The sequence below is a fragment of the Meleagris gallopavo genome, chromosome 9, assembly GCF_905368555.1.
Source record: "Meleagris gallopavo chromosome 9, MGAL_WU_HG_1.1, whole genome shotgun sequence".
Lineage (NCBI taxonomy): Eukaryota > Metazoa > Chordata > Aves > Galliformes > Phasianidae > Meleagris > Meleagris gallopavo.
This window is the reverse complement of record NC_139412.1, coordinates 1927514-1948408: the sequence shown is the minus strand read 5'-3', so window position 1 is coordinate 1948408 and position 20895 is coordinate 1927514. Positions and strand designations below refer to the sequence as shown.

General features: G+C 58.0%; 3 protein-coding genes across 8 annotated transcripts; 1 reads left to right on the top strand and 2 right to left on the bottom strand.

Annotated features, from left to right (window-relative positions):
- The first annotated feature begins 762 nt into the window (after window positions 1–762).
- PLP1 (proteolipid protein 1) lies at window positions 763–6371 on the top strand. Of its 2 annotated transcripts, none has more exons than XM_010715035.4 (7): window positions 763–915; window positions 2217–2403; window positions 2831–2987; window positions 3804–3972; window positions 4223–4296; window positions 4380–4445; window positions 4770–6371. In XM_010715035.4, the coding sequence occupies exons 1-7, from the start codon at window positions 912–914 to the stop codon at window positions 4839–4841; spliced, it is 729 nt and encodes a 242-aa protein (XP_010713337.1). In that variant the 5' UTR covers window positions 763–911; the 3' UTR covers window positions 4842–6371. The 2 variants fall into 2 exon arrangements, with proteins under 2 accessions (XP_010713337.1, XP_010713335.1); XM_010715033.4 differs by having other exon boundaries at window positions 2831–3092.
- A 2343-nt stretch (window positions 6372–8714) lies between these two features.
- Window positions 8715–14282, bottom strand: RAB9B (RAB9B, member RAS oncogene family). Of its 5 annotated transcripts, none has more exons than XM_085230381.1 (3): window positions 13833–13883; window positions 11957–12032; window positions 8715–11449 (listed from the first exon to the last, which is right to left on the bottom strand). In XM_085230381.1, the coding sequence occupies exon 3, from the start codon at window positions 11412–11414 to the stop codon at window positions 10809–10811; it is 606 nt and encodes a 201-aa protein (XP_085086507.1). In that variant the 5' UTR covers window positions 11415–11449; window positions 11957–12032; window positions 13833–13883; the 3' UTR covers window positions 8715–10808. The 5 variants fall into 5 exon arrangements, with proteins under 5 accessions (XP_085086507.1, XP_085086508.1, XP_085086505.1 ...); XM_085230382.1 differs by lacking the exons at window positions 11957–12032; window positions 13833–13883 and adding an exon at window positions 12357–13058 and having other exon boundaries at window positions 8715–11237; window positions 11338–11449; XM_085230379.1 differs by lacking the exons at window positions 11957–12032; window positions 13833–13883 and adding an exon at window positions 14154–14282.
- A 3657-nt stretch (window positions 14283–17939) lies between these two features.
- On the bottom strand, window positions 17940–19375 carry LOC100541859 (thymosin beta-15A homolog). Its single transcript, XM_085230569.1, has 3 exons — window positions 19222–19375; window positions 18896–19000; window positions 17940–18460 (listed from the first exon to the last, which is right to left on the bottom strand). Exons 1-3 carry the CDS (start codon window positions 19346–19348, stop codon window positions 18423–18425), a joined length of 270 nt encoding a protein of 89 aa, XP_085086695.1. The 5' UTR covers window positions 19349–19375; the 3' UTR covers window positions 17940–18422.
- Window positions 19376–20895: the final 1520 nt, after the last annotated feature.

The following is a 20895-nucleotide window of genomic DNA, read 5'->3' as shown; positions in this document are numbered from 1 at the left end:
AGATCTGGTTTCTGCAGAGCACTGGGGGCACTGTGTGGTGCCCTGGGGACCCCCAGCCCAGCAGTGTTCCCAGCCCTGGGGACAGCCAGGCCCTGCCACAGCACAGCCTGGCACAAAGCGGGGCATTGAGGGACACAGCGGGGCTTTGTCTGCCCGCTGAGAAGGGCCCTGTTGCCCTCTGCAGGCGTCCCCAGCCCTGTGCTGACCCCCCCATGGGGGGGACCTATGCGAGATGGGCACCCAAGGAGCTGACCCCCTCTGCGTCCCCATCCCTGGATGTGTCCCCATCCCTTGAGGACCCCATGGAGGACTCCCCCTGCGGACTGTGCCCATTGGAGCTCTGTCTCCTGTCCCATGTAGAGTCCAAAAGGATGGGGACGGTGAGAGAAATGCTGTGACACCAGGGAGAGCAGAATTCCCATCAGAACACCCACTCTGGAGGCTGAACATAGAAGTCTGACACTTAGGGGACAAGGAGGTTACAGAGGGGCATCACTGCATCCCATCGATCCCACGTTGCCACAGCACACATCTACAGGCACACAACACCCCAGCCAGGACTGGAGGTCCCCAGCCCACTCCAGAATGAGTGCCCTGTGATCCCCAGCCCCTTTATCACTTCTACAAAAGAATTTCCCCCCCCCTCCCCACACCAAGCCCTGAAGTTCTCTGCTTTGCCCACACGCATAGCAGCTGGCAGCCAAGGGGTGCATCTGGGGAGGGGGGGGCTAGGGCGGGGAGGGACGGGGGCTTGTCCCTTTAAGGGGGGTGGCTGTCACTCAGAGAGCCCTTTTCTTTGCTGGCGAGTGGGACAGGCACCCAGAGGGGACAATACAGGGCGAGGGACTGCCAGGGGAGGCGAGGGCTGCAGACAGAGCCAAGCGCACGGGGAGCTGAGCGAGTCGGGTGCCATGGGTGAGTATGGGGACATGGGACAGCTGTCACAGCTGTGGGGGGACAGTCCTGGAGCAGAGAGCCCAAAACTTTTCCCTGGCACTGGCAGGCTATGCAAGTAAAGTTTCCATGGTGGCAGGGGAGGAAGCAGGGATAGCATTTTCCTTTTCCATGTGGCTTTCTGTCCTCATTCTGCCTCCTGGGATGGATCCCATCTGTCCAGGAGGGTGGAGGGGAACGAGCTCAACCCAGGGCTGCAGGGAGAGCGGGGTGCTGAGACCTGTCACAGCTTGTGCCACTTGTGTGCCTGCAGCTCCGTGCCTCAGTTTCCCCATCGATACCATGACGGCGTCCTGCTGGGGTGCTCTGATGGGGGGCTCATGGCTGCCACCCTCCTCCTGCCCGCAGCGCTTTGTGCAACAAGGCCCAGGATTGTGCTGCACAAGGGCTCTTTTTTCCCTCTCTCCCTTCCCCTCCTGCGCTTTTCCATCTCTTTCCCAAAGCTGGAGGGCACACCAGGCCCTGCTGCATCCCGGTCTCCCCACGACCCCTGGGATCGGGGCCATCCACCAGCTGTGGGCACCTGCCCCCATGTTCCCAGCTGGGAGAAAAGAAATATTAAAAACCTCAAGTCTGGTCGGTGCCAGTGTCGCGCTGCAAAGTATGCAGCCATCCATCCCTGTGGGACCTGCAGGGATTGGGGTGCACTGCTGGGAGGGGGAGGCATAGGGACCCCTCCCCGGCCCCGTTGTGTCCAAGGCAAACAGGCGGGGGGGTCCCTGCGCTCCCCCACAGCGCTGCCTTTGTTCCCTGTTTGCTCTTTGGACAATCCCCCATTGTCCTCGGTGCCACCGCGCGCCCTTGCTCTGCACGGGGAGGGGGGAACGTTGCTGGCTGGGACCCCAAGGCTGCCTTGTGCTTACAGGGAGGAGATAGGCGCTGCGGGGTCCGTGGGGGGAGCGTGGGTTTGGGACTGCTTCCAGCACTCTGAGCGCTTTAGGAACTCAGTGCACAACAGCCGGGGAGGGGGCAGAGCTGCCCCCGAGCTGTGCCCGCTCTCTGCACCCCAACCCCAGCCCAGGTTCCATAAGCACAGCACGATGGCAGCCCAAATAGAAAACCCCCAGCACTGCGGCAGCGGGGAGCCCATTAGCAGCTTGTTGGTTTGCTCCCACTGGCATCACGCTGCATCGCCCCGCATCTCCATCTCGCTCGGCTGCCAGCTTCCCACCACCCCACATTGCTGCTCTTTTAGCACCACGACAAATTGTTTCAGCATTTTTCCCTTTATCGCCCTAAAATCCCCTCTTTCCGCCCCGCAGGTCTGTTGGAGTGCTGTGCCCGCTGCCTCATCGGGGCACCCTTTGCCTCGCTGGTTGCCACTGGACTCTGCTTCTTTGGAGTTGCACTGTTCTGTGGCTGTGGGCACGAAGCCCTCACTGGCACCGAGCAGCTCATTGAGACCTACTTCTCCAAAAACTACCAGGACTACGAGTATCTCATTGATGTGTAAGTAACAGCGCGGGGCTCCTCACGTCTCCATTGTGCACGGTGTCCCGCTGTCACCCAGCCCTGCTGCCACCCACAGGGATCAACGGAGGCTGTGCTCAGCCCTGGGCAGCCTCACACGGGCGCTGTGGCTCCGTGGCAGCTGCTCCTTTCCTTTTCACCCTGTTCTTATCTGACCCACGCCAGGTGCCGTGGGGTGCACAGGACAGCCGCACCGGGTAGGTATGGGGGCAGGAGGAGGCCCTGTTGGCAAGGTGCTGCCCCTTTCATCTGCTCCACTTGGGGAAGCAGCTTTGTCCCCATAGGAGGTGACACCCCATTCCAGCTCCCCATGGCTGTGTTGGGCTTGGGGAGGGTAAGTGGGGCTGCACACGGGGCCGTGTGCCGCAGCACCGCCTGAGCATCCCCACCGCTCCTCTCCCCGTAGCATCCACGCTTTTCAGTACGTCATCTATGGCACAGCTTCCTTCTTCTTCCTCTACGGAGCCCTGCTGCTGGCCGAAGGCTTCTACACCACCGGCGCCGTCCGGCAAATCTTCGGGGACTACCGGACCACCATCTGCGGCAAGGGCCTCAGCGCAACGGTAACTGGGGGCCCGAAAGGGAGGGGAGCGCGAGGCCCCCAGCGAGCTCACTCTTTGCAGCGGGTGTGTCAGTGTTTGGGAAAGTGGCTAGGACATCCTGACAAGGTGATCTTAACCGGGGTTCGGCACCCCATCGCGCGCCTGCAGCGGGTTTGGCGTTGGCTGAAGGGCAGGAAACGGCGGCCGCCCGGGGGTCGGGGCGTACCGAGGGGAAGCGCAGCCCAGCAGCCCTCCCCGAGGCCAACCGTGTCCCCAAAGCAGCCAATATGGCCATGGCGTTTGCCAGCAAACAAATTGCTCTGTGCTTAAGAATCACCTGGCAGAACCACAAGCATCCCTGCAAGGGCAGTGCGTGCCGGCCCTATTGCTGTCCTGCGTGGTGCCCAAGGACTGGTGCCCAAGTGCTGGGAATGGCCTCGGGGAGCAGAGGGGAACGGCTGCGGTTCCCTTTGGGTTCGGTTGGGGAGGCACCATGGAGGGAGGGCAGCAGAGCGGCATTGCTCAGCTCAGGGGTTTTGCAGCTGCTCTCCCGCAGAGGTCAAACCCCGCTGGCTGAGGAAATCACCCGGTATGGGAAGTGGCACCACTGTGCCACAGCCGGTCAGTCCCACGTGTGTGTGGTTGGCCCCAGTGCCGCCCAGCTCGGGCTGGTGGTCCGTTGGGTGTGTGGGGCTGTGTCGGGCACAGCGGGCGGTGCATCCCAGCCCTTCACCTGCCCCGTGCCCAGCCCGCCTGGGGACCCTCGCGCTCCCCTGTCTCCATTCCCGGCCACGCTGTAACCCTCTCTGTGCCCTCGCCTTGTGCTGCCCCTTGCAGTTTGTGGGCATTACCTACGTCCTGACCATTGTCTGGCTCCTGGTCTTCGCCTGCTCCGCCGTGCCCGTCTACATCTACTTTAACACTTGGACCACCTGCCAGTCCATCGCCAACCCCACCAAGACCACTGCCAGCATCGGCACGCTGTGTGCGGATGCCAGGATGTACGGTGAGCACTGCATTTCCATGAGGGGTTACAGCTGCTGAGAGAGGTCCGGGCTGGAGAGGAGATGGAGAGAGTCTCTGGGGACATGGTTGGGCCAGAAGCACCAGCACAACACAGGCAGTGCAGGACAGATAGATCTGTCCTCCCTCTTTGCCTTCCTTTGCCTGGTGATGGTCCCCAGCCCAGCACACGAAGCACATCCCACAACCCGGCATCGCTGCGGGGCTGGGCTCACCCTGATCTGTGTCCCCAGGTGTCCTGCCCTGGAATGCGTTTCCTGGGAAAGTGTGTGGCTCTAACCTGCTCTCCATCTGCAAGACCAGCGAGGTGAGCCCCTTCCAGTGCTCTCTGAAGCCCCCACGGGGCTGAGCAGAAACCTTTGGGAGCTCAACCCCCATCTTCCCTTGCAGTTCCAAATGACTTTCCACCTTTTCATCGCGGCCTTTGTGGGGGCTGCCGCCACGCTGGTCTCACTGGTGAGTCGCTGCTCCCACTGCCCGGCCGTCCTCCTCCACCTGGCAAGGAGATGGGGGCAGAGGACAATGGAGGTGGTGGGCAGAGAAGTGACAGAGCCCGAGCTTGTCTCATTTTCTGACAATAAGGAGGTGGTGGGGGAGGCGGCCACTGGAGGGGATCTGGAGGGGCTTTAGGAGACCACCGGGGACCAAACCCACATCGGCACTGCGGTGTCCTGCCTTGGCCATGGGGGGGCTTTCTGCTGGCCAGGTGCTGGGATGAAGGGTGCTGGAGCACCGTCCTCCTCCTCCTCCTCCCCTGGCTCATTCTCTTCCTGCCCGCAGCTCACCTTCATGATCGCCGCCACTTACAACTTCGCCGTCCTCAAGCTGATGGGCCGGGGCACCAAGTTCTAGCCGGCGAGGTGGAGCCCAGCCAGACACGTACCCTCCTTTCCTCTAACCCCGAGGCTTTAACACTGCAGCCACCCAACACCAGGTCTCCTGCCTTAACGCTGCCTTCGCCGCTGACTCCCCTCCTCTTCCTCCCTCGCATCCATCGTGCTGAGCGTGACCAGGAAGAGCTTCCCACCAATGGACGCCTCTTCATGCACTTTTCTCTCTGTGCTCATCCATAACCGGTTCGCTCTAGGGCCAAAACCAGCAAGAGAAGAGGAGGGACTCACTCCGGTGTCCCAACGTTGCCTATAGGGATGAGCAAAAGCCTTCATGCTCCTGGGAGGCAGAAATCCATGTGTAGGTTGCTCCAGGAGTAGCGTGAAGGAGGCTCCCTAGAGAGAAAAGGAAGTCGGCCGGGTCCCGGTCCCATTGCTGGAGCCTCTCCTGGAGCTGACTGCCGGCACCTCTCCTGGATGGAGGATGAGAAGGATTTTTTTTTCCCCTAGTAAAGAAAGATGAATTTACCCCAAAGTGCCTGCTGCAGACAAGGCAAAGGGAGTTTAGGGCAAGGATCTTCCCGTTGCGGAGAAGAGAGCGCTGACCCCGATGCTGATAAAGCCCATGTCCCTAACCCAGCTGCCCCTATTAAAGCCTGGAGGAGTTTGGTGTCTGTGTGCAAAGGGCACCCTTGGCTTTAGGCTCCAGCACCGCAGTGCCGGGTGAGGGGACCGCCTGTGCTGTGCTACAGAGCAGAGCTGGAGCAGCACCTTTGTAGCACAGGATAACCCACAGACAGCCCATCTGCTCCAAACTCCGCCATTCCTTCACAATGGTGCTCTTCTCTCGGGGTGACATTTGCTTCTGTAACGTTTGCTGTGCCTGCAGTCTCCGTTTTCGTTCCACGTTCGCCCTCCCCACCAACGGGTGCCCCGCTCTGCTCCCCCTCTCCCCCACCTCGTGCTAACGCTTCGTGTTTATTTATTGGAGAAACTACTTTTAATGGCAGACCATCGCTCCATCCTGCACGGATATTTTATTTTATTATTGTTTTGTTGTTGTTTTTTTTTTTAATTTCATGTCTGTATTACGATGATTCTTACGGCTGGGGGCAGGGATAACGGGTCGGTCTGCTGAGCAGAGCGCTCCGAGGATCCTTGCTGCTCAGCACTGAGCTCAGCCACGCTACCAACGCACACGGGCTGGGGAGGGGGAGATGGGGAGAAACTAGGCAAGATCTGGGGGGTCCATTTCACATCACCGCCGTCGCTCTTAGGAGGGTTTGCTGGTGGGTTTTTGGTATCGATTTAACAACAAATAACCGGGTCCTCCTTCCCACCCTTGCCCCCAGGCCCCAAACACACACACACACACACACACGCACACACACAGAGAGTTAATCGACTGAAAGTGTTTCCTTCACCTCTGATCTAGAAGTTCAACTCGTTAACAAGCAATAAAAAGGAGCAGATTTTTAGAGACTTATCTTACAAGATGTATTTTATAAAGATTAAAGGAAATACATTAAAATTAAGAACATTCCGAACGAGATCTTTGTCTGTTGCTTTGTTGTGCTGCTCTCCCTCTTCCCCATACCCCAACAAGGGAAGGGCAGCATTGCCCACCCCAGCAGTCCCCTTTGGGCTCCATCCTTCCTTGTCCCCACCCCAGCAGGGGGCTCACGGACCCAGCCCTTTGTTTGCAGCCGGACAGCCCCGAACGTCCCTATTTCTCCTCCAGACCCCAGAGTGAAGCAGGATGGACCCATCTGGGCACGGGGGCAGACTTGGCTGGCCAGGAGTCCTTCAACCTTGTGCTCTGAAGGCAGCTGGTGGGGTGCTTGCTGCCAACCCACGGGTAGATGGCACAGGGTTGGTGGCACAGGGAGATGACTCTGCGGGATGGGGTCTTTCATTCCCCACTCATCCATAGACAGCCCCAACCCCTCTCCTCTGTCATCCCCAGCCCCCTCCAGGTAGCACTGATGCTTCCCCATAACTCAGCTGGGGGTTGCTCAGCTGCTCCCCCAGCTCAGCAGTGGGGCTGCTTGTTGTATCAATGGGGCCCTTTGTTCCCCACGTTCCCAGATGCCACCAACCTCCTCCCCCCACGCTGAAAGGGCCCCTGTGTGTGGGTGCCATCGGCCGTCAGGCAAGAGCGAGATGGGAACAAAACAGCATCTCTGTCCATTGAAAGAAAGCAGCGCTCCCCCCGGGAGGGGTGAGGGTTGGTGACAGTGCGTGAAAGTGGCCAAGGCACGGATCTGAGGGCTGAAGGACATGCGTGGCCTCTTCTGTGTGCTGCTGCTCCAATGCATGGCGACAGGGGACCTGCTCTCACTGCCCCTTCCCTGGGCACCCTGAGTCCCCCGGGGTGGCTGAGAACAGCCGGGGAACAAACCTTGCCTGGTAGCAAATCTCATTTCTGCAAACAAGAGCTGGCTGCAAACGCTCTCCCCCGGTGCAGCAGCCGAAACGAGGCTGCAGTTTGCTCCTACGAAGGCTGCAGCAGAGCAAGAAGCCCTGGAGCAGATCCCAAGGCTCCTCGCTGCTCACCTCCTCTGCAGAGGTGAAGCAAATCCCAGCCCTCAGCATCCTGCACGCACCGAGCGCAGAGCCAGCAGCTCCCTGCCGTGAGAGAGCAAAGATGAACCAGGTCCTTCCCCGTGTGAGGACAGGAGAAGGAAGGGGAGCACCGCACCCAGGGACGCTCGTGTCGGGACGGCCCGGGGGGGTCCCCAGCCCCTCTGGGGTCACCTCCGAGGGCAGAGCCCCAGAGCCCGGCCCTGAGGATGTCGGCTCCCACCCGCAGCCCTCCGGCTCCTCCTGGCGGCCTCGCACCGCTTTTCGGCTCGAGTGCGACGGGCTGATCCGGTGAGCAGATAGCCGGAGGTGCTGCGGCCCATCTGCCTTCCCAGAAGGTCTCACCTGCAGCCTCTCGGGCGCCCAGCTGTTTTCAATCTGGTTTTGCACACCGTTTGGCTCTGCTAGCAAGATATCCGGGATCTAAGAAGCAATAGCACGCAGAAAGGAGTGACAGTAGCACAAGCAGATGCTGTGCTTGGCTGCCCACAAAGCTGGAGACCTGTGTTAAATGTGACCACGTGCCCCCCAAGGACCCCCTGAAGCCGTTGGGGAAGAGCTGTTCCACCAGCCCTGCATTTTTAGGCCCTCTCTTGTTGCCCATCTTCAGGCACTGGCAGGAACCGGCAGGAGAGCACATTCCCAGCCACCTCACAGCTGCTCACAAAGAGCCACAGAGCCCTCTGCTGCTGCTCACCACACTCACGTCCTCATGAGGACTTCCAAGGACTTGAAAAACTGATAAGCAAGAAGACATCAGAGGTAAAACAACAACAACAACAACAAAAAAAAACAAAAACAAACAAACAAAAAACCCCACAACAATAAGTGAAAGGTTCTGTCAACAGCAACAGTAGGCAAGGGCTGTGCAAGCACAAGGAAAGCATCACAGAATGAGCGCCCGCCTGGCAGGGCAGCAGGAGGAACAGCCCCATATGCCCACTTGTTTCAGCATGGTTTGGAAGTCGTGCCAAGCTGCAGCCCGAGGGGCTGCATCCAACAGCACAGGAAGAAGGGGAAGGAAAGCACGGCTTGCTGCTGAGAGCCCAGGCTGACAATTAAAATGTAGTGACAGGAGGAAGCGGCGTGAAATGTTTCCACTCCAGAAGTGTTTTCTGATGTACTCCTGAAAAGACAAAACTGATCAGCGGGCGCAGCTTGTAAATAAGTTACACTCAACCAATTCTCTGGATGGATGCACTCAGGAATAACCTTAGCTTAAATAAAATGATGTGATCTCTTACTGACTTCCCTCTACCAGAATTGGCCCTCAGAACTGACCAACCAAGAACGCAGCACTTCCCAAACTCACTTGAATACATCCACGTTTTATTTGCTTAAATAAAGGTAGAATCTCAGTGTTACAATTCCAGTTTTGTAGCAATAGCAACAACTGCAGCAGCATGAGTGGACACAGGGAAAGGAGGACTGTTGGTGCAGAACTTTGCAACAGAGAGTTCAAGATCTGGGCTCCTTCAGGAATTGTGCGTACCTCAGAATAAATTGAACAGCTTCAATATATTATACCTCACCTTTGAATGGATTTTTAAAAACACGAAAGCCTAATGCTTACGTTCAGCCGAGTTAAACTGAAGGAGAGACTCTAGATTGAGGCCTGCAGAGGTCAGACATCGTTAAATAAATAGAACTAATTTCTAAATGTATGCTGCACCCATGGATGCAGAGCAAGAGACCTGATTTTCTAAGAGCTGCAAGCACTTCCTATCTATTTGCGTGAATGTGAATATTCAGCCCCCTTTCAAAATCAGATTCCCTCCCCCCCCCTCTTTCCCCCCCCAAGGACTTTGTATTAAAGCCTCAGCCCCTCCCACACGTGGCTGCCCCACAGAGAAGAGCAGGATCACCCTGAGTTCCCAGAGGAGACATCCTGCATGCTCACAGACTGCAAGGGGATGGGGTTTAGCTGCCACCAGCCAGTGTGAGAGCAGGGACTGCCCTGCTCTAAAGCACTGAGTATACGAGGCTGCTCCATTTGAGCTACACAATTAGCTATCCAGTAGCTCATCACAGTGGGCGCTGCACTCAGCAGGAAGCTCTCCCCATGCCAGGCTCCTACGTGCTTACAGGCAAAGCCATCATTTGGGACAAACACTTGCACAGGAAGTCGCAGAACATGAGGTTACAACGGCAAGCCAGCAAGCACTGACCTCTTTGCTACACACAAATAGCTCAGGACTAACACCTAGCAGGAGCTGGGAGCAGCAAAGCTTGGCATCCTTTCTTGGAGGGCTCTCTGCCCTCCCAGTACCGTTCTTCAGCCCCTTGAGGAATCAGTCCAAATCTCTCCCCAGCACAGCTGCTCATTGACAAGGGTCAATTAACTGAGTGGACGTTCTCTAGCAGTAGGATGCCAGCTGAGTTACAGATAAAACTGGATTCCCCGTTAGGGAGTAAGGGCCAGGGCAATGGTGTGAGTAAACCGTGCTGAGCAGCACAGCCCCTGACACAACAGGTAATCACGGTGAGTGGTTTTATGTTGCAGCATTCGTAAGAATCAGAGACACACAGAATCATCCGGACACAGAGATTACTTCTGACAGGAACCAGCTGAAGGTTCACGCTCCAGATCTCCTGAGCTCCCAGCTCACTCAGATCCTTCGCCATGAACTGCTGAGTGGCCACGCTGGAACCTTCCATCCAGGTCTATTTAAGGTGTGAGATGCAAGATCTGGTGTTGAGCCTCCAGAAGGGCTGAGGAAACAAGCAGAAGCCGGTCCCTCCATAAAACAACAGCCAAACAAGGCAAAGTTAGAAGGCGGAGAAAAACAGACCAGAAACAGACAGCTACGAAGAAATGATGCTGCAGCATCCAGTTTCTTCTCTCCTTCATTACGTTACTTTAGATCAGAGTTCTAGCACTACTCAGCACAGAACGCATTGATCCCAAGCAGCAGATGCACACATCCCAGCCACTCCAGGATCTGGCACCCTCACAGTTGTGTGGGCTACAGTCTTCCCAACAGGTTTCACTCACACTGCTGAGCAGACTTTGCTTTGGCAGTAAGGCCATGAGTTTAGCGGGTCTAGTAGTTTTTGAATTCAGGACTAAAACATTTCAGAGCTTCTGGAGTGCCCCCAGCTGTGTTCCGCATGCAGTTCTTGCTACAGGTCGGAATTCACTCTCTTCAGTTTAATCCAGTCCTTTAAGCCTGCTAACACAGGCAGGGACAGGAGCAGGACTGCATTCACACGCTCTTCGACAGCACTCTCCTGTAGATTTCATCTTCCACATCTGAAAACTCCAGTCAGAATTCAGACAGTAAAGCTGCAACTCCCCAGTGAGCAAACCACCCACTGTCCTCATGGCCACCGTCCTCAGAGTGCCCCTGCTCTCCTTGCAACCCAACCATCGGTTCCGGCAACGTTCCCAAAGCAGCAGCCGCCCTTAACAACAGGAGGACCCCGATTTGGAGCTGGAGTGCAGGTCGATGGTGTGGCCCAGCATGCAGTGCTCTAGCTGCTCCTCCACCGCCAGCACCTGTCGCACAGCCTCCTCAAAGGCCACGGCCACGTTGGTGTCATCCTTGGCGCTGGTCTCCAGGTACGGATAGTTGCCGTTTTCCATGCACCAAGCCTGGGCCTCCTCTGTGCTCACCTGCCTTTCAAGTTTGTCAATCTTGTTGCCCAGAACTACGAAAGGGAAGCGTTCGGGGTCCTTCACGTCAGCATAATAGACAAACTCCTTCTGCCAGTTGCTGAGGTTCTCAAAGCTCTGCCTGTCATCCACGCTGAAGGTCAGCAGGCAGCAGTCAGCTCCCCTGTAAAAGGGGGTCCGCAGGCTCTTGAATCTCTCCTGTCCCGCAGTGTCCCAGATCTGGAGGGTCACAAAACGTCCATCTACCTCCAGGTCCCTGTTTAAGAACTCCACACCAATCGTGTGGAAAGCCTGCGAGTCAAACTTGTTGGTGACGTACCGGTTCATGAGGGAACTCTTCCCAACTCCACCATCTCCGAGCAGAATGACCTTTAAGAGCAAGGACTTCCCACTCATCGCAGCAGGACGGATGGCCACAGGACCAAGGCAACCTATAGGGTTCAGAAACAGTGAAAAATAACTCTTTGAGTTATGAATCCTGCAGAAAGTTGCACGGCTGATGGCCTAGAACTCCTGGCTCTTGTGCTGAGAAACTGGCTTTGTCTCCACACACACTTAGTGGGGCTGAAGGAGGGAAATCTGCAGCCTTGGAACATCCCCCAGATGTCTTCCCCCCTTCAGAAATTAAGCAGCACACTGCTAAGATGGAGGAGCACACTGGGATAAAGAACACAACGTTTGTGGCCCTCACCATTACTCTGGTATTCCCAGAAACGTTTAGGAAGGAACTGGGAGTCCACTTCAGATTTCAAGTAGAGCACTGCAATAACATTTTTCTACTGTTATTCCATCTCTCTCTTATTTCAGGGAAAGAACAGAGCAAAACTCCAACTTCTGGATTTTGATGGGGGTGCACAGGAATAAATAGGGTACAGTATTGCTATCTTCGTTTCTGAACAAGCTTGTGAAAAAAAAGGTAATCCCTCTTGTTAGAGCACCTGGTAGAGTTGGCAGCTAGGCAAGCTGTCTGGCATACAACTCCTCCATCGGGTCTGAAACGGAAGCAGCAGCTCTCTGCATGAAGCACAAGGTGACAACAGCTACTGAGATTGCTATGTACCCATTTCATCACCTTTGTAAAACGCTTTGTGTACCCGAAAGCTTATCTCGTTCTGTCAAACATACCAACACCAGGTAAACACCTCTTATTGCCTCAGCCCAGCCCAGCAACAGCTAAGCAGCAGCAGGAATCGCCACCGCCAGGCCTTCCTTCTTACTCTACAATCACTGCATCATTCCTCCCGTTTGACTGGGAGGAAGTAAGAAGTGTACAGACCTAACATCAATATAAGTCATCCAGCAAACCAGTCCTCAATCACCCCAAGCGTGCTGACTCACCTTACAAGTACAGCTGTGCTCGTTTTCCACGCACGAGCCCTACAGCTCGGAAGGAGTTTTCCCATATGCACAGACCTGGCTTCTCTGCTGCTCTTTTTTGGCACTGCTTTTTTGCAGTTCAGTTTGCAAAGGCACAGGTGCAAGTTCACACTGCAACAACCCTAATATCACCGGTTCCTTAGTCAGCAGGCACAAGAGAAAAGACCGAGTGCCAACCAACCCTCCCACAGCCAGGGATATTCCACAACTGAAGGTAAAGCCCTGGCATGGAAAGAGAGATTCGTTTTGCTGCTGTCTGTACTACACCTGCTCTAGAAATACAGCACTTCTGACTCCAGGACTGTCCAGGAAATGCCTTCCTCCAGCATGACAGTCACTACAAAACAAACATCAGTGAGGTTGCTGTAGCTGGGCTCAGTGTGCTGCCTTTGAAGCTGTAACATTGACCCACGCTGGACAAACAACGGATGAGTTCTGAGGTGCCAAAAGCACAGCACTGGTGACTAAACCAGCCAGGAACAAGGTGTGAGGGCACGGTTTCCCTTGCCTTAGGAATAACAGAACACAGATCATTTCTGACCGGAGCAAAGACGTTAAACCCAAAAGAAGAGAAGAATAAAAGGAAGGAGCTCCAGCACGAGTGCACAGCCGTGCAACCCGTGCCTTCCCTTAATCCAGGAAACGGCTTTGATCTGCCTGGCCTGCCTGCCCTCACACTGGCATCTGACCTGAGGATGGAACACATACCTGGATCCTCTGCCCCTCAGTGTGAGCCAGCTGGCAGCAGCCTGCTATGGCAGGAAGCACGACCTGCTCCCTTACAGCACAGCCCACATTCCTGGGCAGGGTGAGGAGATGCAGCGCTGCTGAGTGATGCCACCGGCTGGTACAGGGCTGGCGTGGGGGTCTGACGTTGCTCACAGCAGCACTTCTATTCCTTCCAAGCCAAAAAGCACCAACCACAGACAGCCCCGCTCAACTTTATTTCCCCTTTTTTTTCAGAGCTCTTTCAACCGATGCTTGCCACAAAGCCAAAATCAGAAACTTCTGCTTTTGCTTGCAGAGATGCTAACCGAAGGCTCCTGATTTCACTTCCCCCGCACAGAAACACCCCCAGCCACACACAGCTGAGCAAACTGCAGACACCTGAGCAGCATCCGTGCGACCCAGCGGTACCAAAGCAAAACGTCAGCACCCCAAGAGCCGAACAGCAACTGCAGCACGGCTCTGCCCGAGGCCGTAAGGAACACCCCGGGCTGCGACGGACTCAACACGGCCCCCGTCCTTTCCCAACCCCCTCCGGGGATAGGATGCTGCACCCACAGCCCCCCCCGGACCCAGCGCTGGGGATGCGGCCTGAGGGAGAACGGCAGGGGGATGCGCGAGGCTAGAGAGGGATGCTCGGGGCCGAGAGGGGTGCGTGAGGCCAGGGATGGATGCTCGGGGTACCGCCGCCCACCGCCCGCCCTTACCGACCTCCAGCCGCCGCCGCCCACCGACCCGACCCGCCGGGGGCAGGTGCCGGCCAGTCCGGCGCATGCGCGGTACATGCGCATCTCCGGTGCGCCGCGAAGGGGCGTGGCCACTGGTAGTCCCGCCCGCCTCCGTGGGAGGCCACGCCCACTCCGCCAGCAGTGCGGGTGCTGAGCATCCCCTGCTGTCCCCCGCTTGGTGGCACCGTGCCTCAGTTTCCCCACTCTGAGGGGTCCTCCTGCCCTGCCCTCCGCCCCGCTGGGCTCAGAGCGTGGGGTCTGTGTGAGGAGATGGGGCCCTTCCCTTAGAGCTGGGGTTGCTTACCATCATCTGCTGCCAAACGTGCACCCGAGTGCATTTTGCATGGAAATGATCAGATTTGGGGTGTGAGCAATAGGGTGCGGTGCCACAGGGAGCTGCTTCCACGCAGACTGCAGTGGCTGTTTGAACCCCGATGAACTCATTGCATGCCCTCCACTGCAGCTGGACCTCCAGCCTTCTCCTGCTTTTTCTGGACCCAGCAACCAGCCCTGCAGCTGCTCCCCCAATACCCGGTAGCTCCCAGGCACAACAACTGCTCCGGACATCCTGGTAACACGAGGAGCTGCAGGCGTTGGTGGGAAGGGGGCTGGGAGGGGATCTGCCTGCTGGGAGCAGCTGGCTGGGCTCCGGCAGCTGAGCACTGCCCAGCTCATCACAGCACATCCTCCCACTTCCCATCAGCGGGATGCTGGAGGTGCTTCTGGGAGCGGTGCGGGAGAGGCAGCAAGAAGAAACGTGCCTGGGCAGCTGAGCTGCCTCTTTGAGACACAACGCTGCAGGCATGGGCTCATCCCTGCACTGCTCAGGCCCTGGGGTGTGGGAGCACGTGCTGCCTGCAGGCCGGGTGCTGGGGATGTGTCCCTGGGTGCTGGGTGCTGCAATGGGCAGGCAGGCAAAGCCAGTGGTGAGCTGCTTATGCCTCACTTCCCAACCACAGCTCATCCCGGGTGTCCCTCAGGTGGTTCTGGAGGATGGGATGGCAGAGGTGAGGTTTTTGCAGAGCCCACAATTCCAAGCCGGGGATAGCAGTGCTGCTGCAGCCCCTGCGCTCACCTGATGACTTTTCCTAGAGCTGTGCTGATTCGGCCCAGCACTGCCCTCCTCACCCTGCGCTTGTCCATCTGCCCTGAGTAATTCCTCCTGCAATGCCCCAGGCGCTGGGCTCACTGCCAGCCAGGCTGTGGGCACCACAGGCACTGCCAGCACCCAGCTGCTCCCCTCTTGCCTCTGAGCCCTCCGCCAACCCCTTATGCTCTACTGCTCGCTCTATTTCTCCCCTTCTCTCTGCACCTCTCATATACCAGCTCCCTGCACTGTGCACGGCGCCAGCCGTGCCTTTCTGTGCAGCACAGCAGCAACACAGGGAACAAAGCCATGGATAACATCAAGCAGAGCAGCTGGAAATGCAGAGGGCAGCACAACAGCACTGTGGGAGCAGGCAGCAGCCTGAGTTTTACCTGAAGGTAGGTGCACATGCATGGCTGTTGTTTGGAAGACGCAGCATGAGGAAGCTGTTGCTGCATGCTTATCTGCTGCCCATCAATCTCGTGTTGGTTCCTGGAAAGCTGTGGGAGTGGTTGGCAGGCACTGGATCGCTGCTTCACAGTGGGACACGGCCCTGCACTGGGGATGAGTGGAGTCACCACAGTGTGGGCATGGGATGGAGATGGAGGTGGCTGCAGCGTCCTGGCTGTGGGAAGAAAGTGCCCCAAAACAATGCTGGAGGGGAGCTGCTCCGTGCCTCAGCTTTTGGGGTTCCTTGTTTTTTTTCCCACCTCAAACCCCACTGTTGCTGCATGGCTCTGTGTCTGTTTGGCTACCACCCATCCCTTTGCCCAGTGGTAGAGGCAACTTCAGGTGATCACCTGCAATCCCTCCCTGGCCCTACACTTTCCTGCTGGGCATTGCTCTGTGCAGGTCAGAACCTCCACCTCTCTCCCACATCCTCAGGGTGCTGCAGCTGCTGCCCAAAATGGAGATAAACCACAGAGAGGGGCCGGGCTGGGGGGGGGGGGAAGGGGGGCACAGAAACAAAATCACTTTTCACGCCATAATCCTTTGTAATAAAGCACCGAGGAAAGGGGAGAAAGACGATAAACAATGTCTCCTGTGTGAGGCAGCTGCTTCCCAAAATACAGCACCGCTCCACGCCGTCAGCTGCCCCTACCCAGGCACAACTGCCACGTGTCACCAGAGCTGCCTTCCCCATGGCAGCACTCTCCTCTGCTCATGGCACGCCGGGGGAATGCGTGCAATGTGGTGGGGGGGCCCCGATGAGCAATTTTGGCCACTCTCCGGAGCTGTTGGTCACTGCTGCACGCGTAGTGCGGAGCAAAGGCACGCAGCAGGGCGGCTCCCATCCCTTCCCCGTGCTCAGAACAATCTGGGGTGCAGCACAAAGCTCCCTACACTGAATCTGGACCTCCAGAGCCTCTGAAGGGCTCTGCTGCCAGGTCTGTGGCCAAGAGGGCAGGGAGCTGGGAGCGCACCAGCTTCATATTATTACGGGCTAAGCCCTTACTCACTGGGGATGAGCAAGCTGCTGTTCATAAAGCTGACCTCCCGGGCATTATTTTGAGAGCAGTAATAACTTCTCAGCTTCTTGGGGAGGTGTTGGTGCGTGCTGAGCACTGCACTCAGTGCTGCTGGTTCGCCCATTGCTTTCACCTACTGCTGCATCCCCTCCGCTTTCCCTTCCTACCCAGCTCACACCTGCACTGTGCACACACCGTGCACGCATGCATGGCTGCTTCCAAACACCTCCTGTGCACGCAGGTTTTCCCTTGCAGCTCATGTTTGCTCTCTCTCCCTCCCTGCAGCTGCGCTTGCACAGCAAGGGGACGCGGCCCCACGCCGCACTGCTAGGTGACAGCTCTGCCCTGCACACGGAGGAGCTGCAGATTTGCGGGGCTGTGAAGCCCAGAGCGTGGCTTCTTCGCCTTATCGCGCTCGAAATGCCCGAGATTATCTCCGTGCAAACCCACGGGGCCAAATCCTCTCCCGGCTGAGTCAGTCCCAGGGGAGGGGGGAGGCGCCCATCCCAGCCACGAGCCCTGAGCCGAATTGGCCCCGTGCTGCTGCTCACCAGGTATTTGTCCTGCAGAACCCAAATAACTCCCGACGGTGACTCAGCCGCCTCCTCCCTCCCTCACGGCCGATAAAGCCATGGGAGGAAACCGCCCCGGAGCAGCCGGACGGGGCCCCAGTGGGGAGGCATGGATACTCCCAGGACACAAGGGACTGTGGCACTCAGCCCCTCGGGGATGGTCACCACGCGGTGCAGCATCACCTGCACCCACGCTGCCAAAGCCATCCCAGTTTGGGGACATCAGCCTGGCAGGTACCCCAGCTGCCCACACACCCGGGTGTGCTGGGGTGAAATAGAGAAGGTCCAGGGCAGGGAGGGAGGGACAGTGTTGGTAGAGAGCACTTTTCTGTAATGATCCTTCCCTTACTGGCCAACCCTCCTCCTGCAGTGGGAACATTTGGGGCTCTTTGCCCTCAGAGCTGAAGATAACAAGAATTGGGTGAGGCAGCTGCTACCTCCCTGCCCATCGCTTTGGTGGAGACATCCCCATGTTTTCGCCGCCAAAGCTGTTGGTCAGTCTGCTCCTATCTCTGCAGGCACAACAGTCTGGCAGGTGACCCTGGAGCAGGTGAGGAAGTCTTGGGAAACCTGAGCAGAGGCCTGGGGATGCACGCAGAGCCTCAGTGTGCTGGGCTACGAACAGCTGAGAGGGTACCCAGCCCATCTCCGAGGGCTGCAAAAACCTCCTTCAGCCAAGGGCAGGGGCTGAGGCAGGTGAGGGAAGGGCTGTGCCAGGCAGCAAGGGAATGGATCCAGCACCCGTGGGACCTGGGCCAGTGCAGGAACCTCCAGCCCGGCCCTACAGCAGTGCTTTGGGCAGAGGACACGAACTGCTCAGAGCAGGAGGTTCAGTCCCCACCCTGAGCTGGGCTGCCCCTGTAGGGATCTCTCTGAGCAATGCCAACCTCCAACCCTGCCCTTCCCACCCCCAGGGCTACACCTGAACCTTCCCCAGGGAAGAAGCCACAAGCCAGAGGGAGGTCGTTATACTTTTGTTTTATTTTATAATAAACTTCTCATTTTTCCCCAAGGAAGACAAATTGTGAGTGAGGCTACAGAACACCATCAGTGAAAAGGATGACATCGAGGCCACAGGGTGGCCAGAAAGGATCCCACTCCCCCAGTGCAGAGCTCTGTCCCCAGGAGCCTCCGCAACCTCTGCTCACCTCCCCACGCATCAGAGCAAGGTCAGTACGGTCAGCAGGCATCAGCTGGGCAGCACCCATGGGGCTGGGTTGGGCTGATGGATCGGGGGGGCCACACTTTGTGTCCCCCACTCACCAAAGCTGCCAGCGAGGCGGGGCAGTGGGTCAGACGATACGGCTGTTTTCTAGACGTGTACATGATGGAAGTTTAAAAAAAAAAAAAAACACAAAAAACAGATGATTTAATTCATAGAAAAGAGAAAAAAAAAAGCCAACAAAAACCGATCAAGTGGTGGCTCTTCCTGCCAGACCATCGCTCTAGGAAGACTTCACACATTCCTTCTCCTGCTCGATGGCTGTAAGAGAAAAGAGAGGTCCATTAACCCCCACTGCTGCTCCATTGGAACACCCATCGGCAGCGGAGCCATCGCTCAGAGCCCGGCAATGGGTCTTATTGTCTGAACCCAACAGCAATCAGAGGGCACCGAGCATCCTCCCGCAGCTTCCTACCAGGACACCCCACCCCGAGGGCAGCGGCCCCACGCACGGGACGCGACCCACAGCAGCGGGGTCACAGCACAGCTTTGTCCCAGTGGTGGGTACAGCACAGGGAGCGCCCCAACCCCCCCCTCCCGCCCCCGGGCGCGTTTTTCTGCGTTTTTCTCAGCTGCTCCAACCGCCTCTCCCCACGGATTCCTCAGCAGTGAGATCAGCGCTCGGGACACCCGCATCTCCGGCCGTGACCGGGCAGCCCCCCACCCCAGCCCCGGCTCCAACCCCTCCGCACTCACTCTCCTTGGAGGGCAGCGTGTTCTTCTCCTCCGTGTTGGTCTTTTTCAGCTTCTTCTTATCGAATTTCTCCACCTCCGACAGGTCCGGTTTGTCACACATTTTGCCTATGAGACCCCCGGTTCGTATCAGCGGGGCTCCGCGCCGGGTGGGCACGCAGCACCGCGCAGACAAAGGCCGCCCGCCCCGGGGCGCCGCCCCACACCCGCTTCCCACCGCGGACAATAGCGCAGGGCGGGGCCCTCCGCATCCCCGCACCCACCGGGGACCCCCGCGCGACCGCAGCCCCCCGAGCTCCAACGCTGAGCAGAGACCCGCCCGCACGGACCGTTCGTGCACCGCTCCGCTCCTCCGCCGCCGCGCCTCTCCACTCCGCGCTCCCCAGGTGAGACTGAAGCGCGCCGCGTGGGGCGGCGCTTTATATACCCCGGCCACCGCCCATCCCGCGAGCCCATTGGCTGCTCCGCCGCCCGCGGTGCACGCTGGGAAGCGTAGTCCGCGTGCCGCTTGCCGCCTCCTCTTCGAAGGCTCTGGGAGAACTCCGACTCCCGCGATGCCCCGCGGCGCGGGTGCGTGTGTGCACAGAGCGCTGTGCCGCACACCCGTACACAGACACGGCTCCGCGGGAAGGAGGGACCCCCGGGGGCTCCGATGCGGCAGCGGCCCCGCAGCAGGGCTGGGTCGGGGAGGGGGGGGCACAGCGAAGCCCCCTCCGCTCGCCGTGCCCGCAGGGCCGCGCTTTGATCGGCGCTCTGCAGCCCCGCGCCCTTTGTCTGGGCACAAAGCGGGGTTCCGCCGCTCCCCGCCCCGAACCCTCCGCTCCCGCACAGCCGTCGGGCCGTTTCGGACCCATCCCGCACAGCTCAGATCCCAACCCGAGCTTTTTCCTACGGCAAATTCACCGCGTCCGCCCCCACAGCCGGCCCGGCCTCGTGCGCGGGGCTATTTCTGCTTTCAGTGATTGACAACGACGGAACCGAGACATCCCGCAGAAAGGAGGAAAGCGAAAGCGGCCCCGACCCGAAATAGAACAGCTGCCAGCCATTTTAGCTGAGCTGCGAACCTCCCGCAGCAGCGGCTGTGGGCCCCAACGGCCTCTGCCAGGAACTCTCCGTTCCCTGCTGCAGGAAGGAGCCCGGCTGCTACACGGAGTTCAGCCGCCTGCAGGGCCGGGCATCCGCGCGCTTTTCTGGCGAGGAGGGAACGGAGCGGCCCGCAGAGGCAACGCACGCAGCAGGGCTGCTGTGTTACAGCAGGGCACGGCTCGTTCCGCCCACCGATTTCACTTCTCCTCGCTCTGAGCCCAGGCAGCAGTTTCGAGCAGAAGGGCTTTGTCAGCCCTCGTGCTTCCCCGTGGAAGTCCACCCTCCATGCTGCTGCTGAGATGCGGCTCTCACACGGCAGCAGGAAGGAGATACTGGTGAGAACAAACTGGACGTGCCTTGCCTCGCTCTGAGTCCTGCCGCCCGCGAGGCACAAGTGGCCAACCCGGCAATACGGCCATTCCCCGAGCGTTAACTCCAGATAACTGAGCTGGTGTTTATGATTGACGCATTCCTTTGTGCTACCAGCACTTTGCAGGGCAGCTGATGCTGCTGGAGCAGACCCTGCTCGGAGCCCGACAGCACACGCCAAGCTGTAGGGCGGCACAGCTCAGCTCTGTGCCCAGCTGCTTCCCCCGCAGGCAGCCCTACAGCAAACAGTGCCCCATACAGCTGCCTGAGCTGCGTTTGTGACCGAGGCAGAGAGGGAGAATGCTTTTCCCCTCCTGTGTGCATGCAGGAAGGGCAAAATGAGTCCTGATGCTTTGGTGTCACAACAATCATTCCTAGGCAGCCCGCCTTTTCAAATCGGTTTAGCAATTGGAAATGAAGTAACTTTTTAATTTAAGGAAGAAACTTTTCACCCAGGTGCGCAATCCTCCTCAGCTGAAGGTTTGCAGTGCAAAAATGCTTTATTTCCCTGAAATAGCCCTCACGTCCTACTCACCACCCATCCTTTA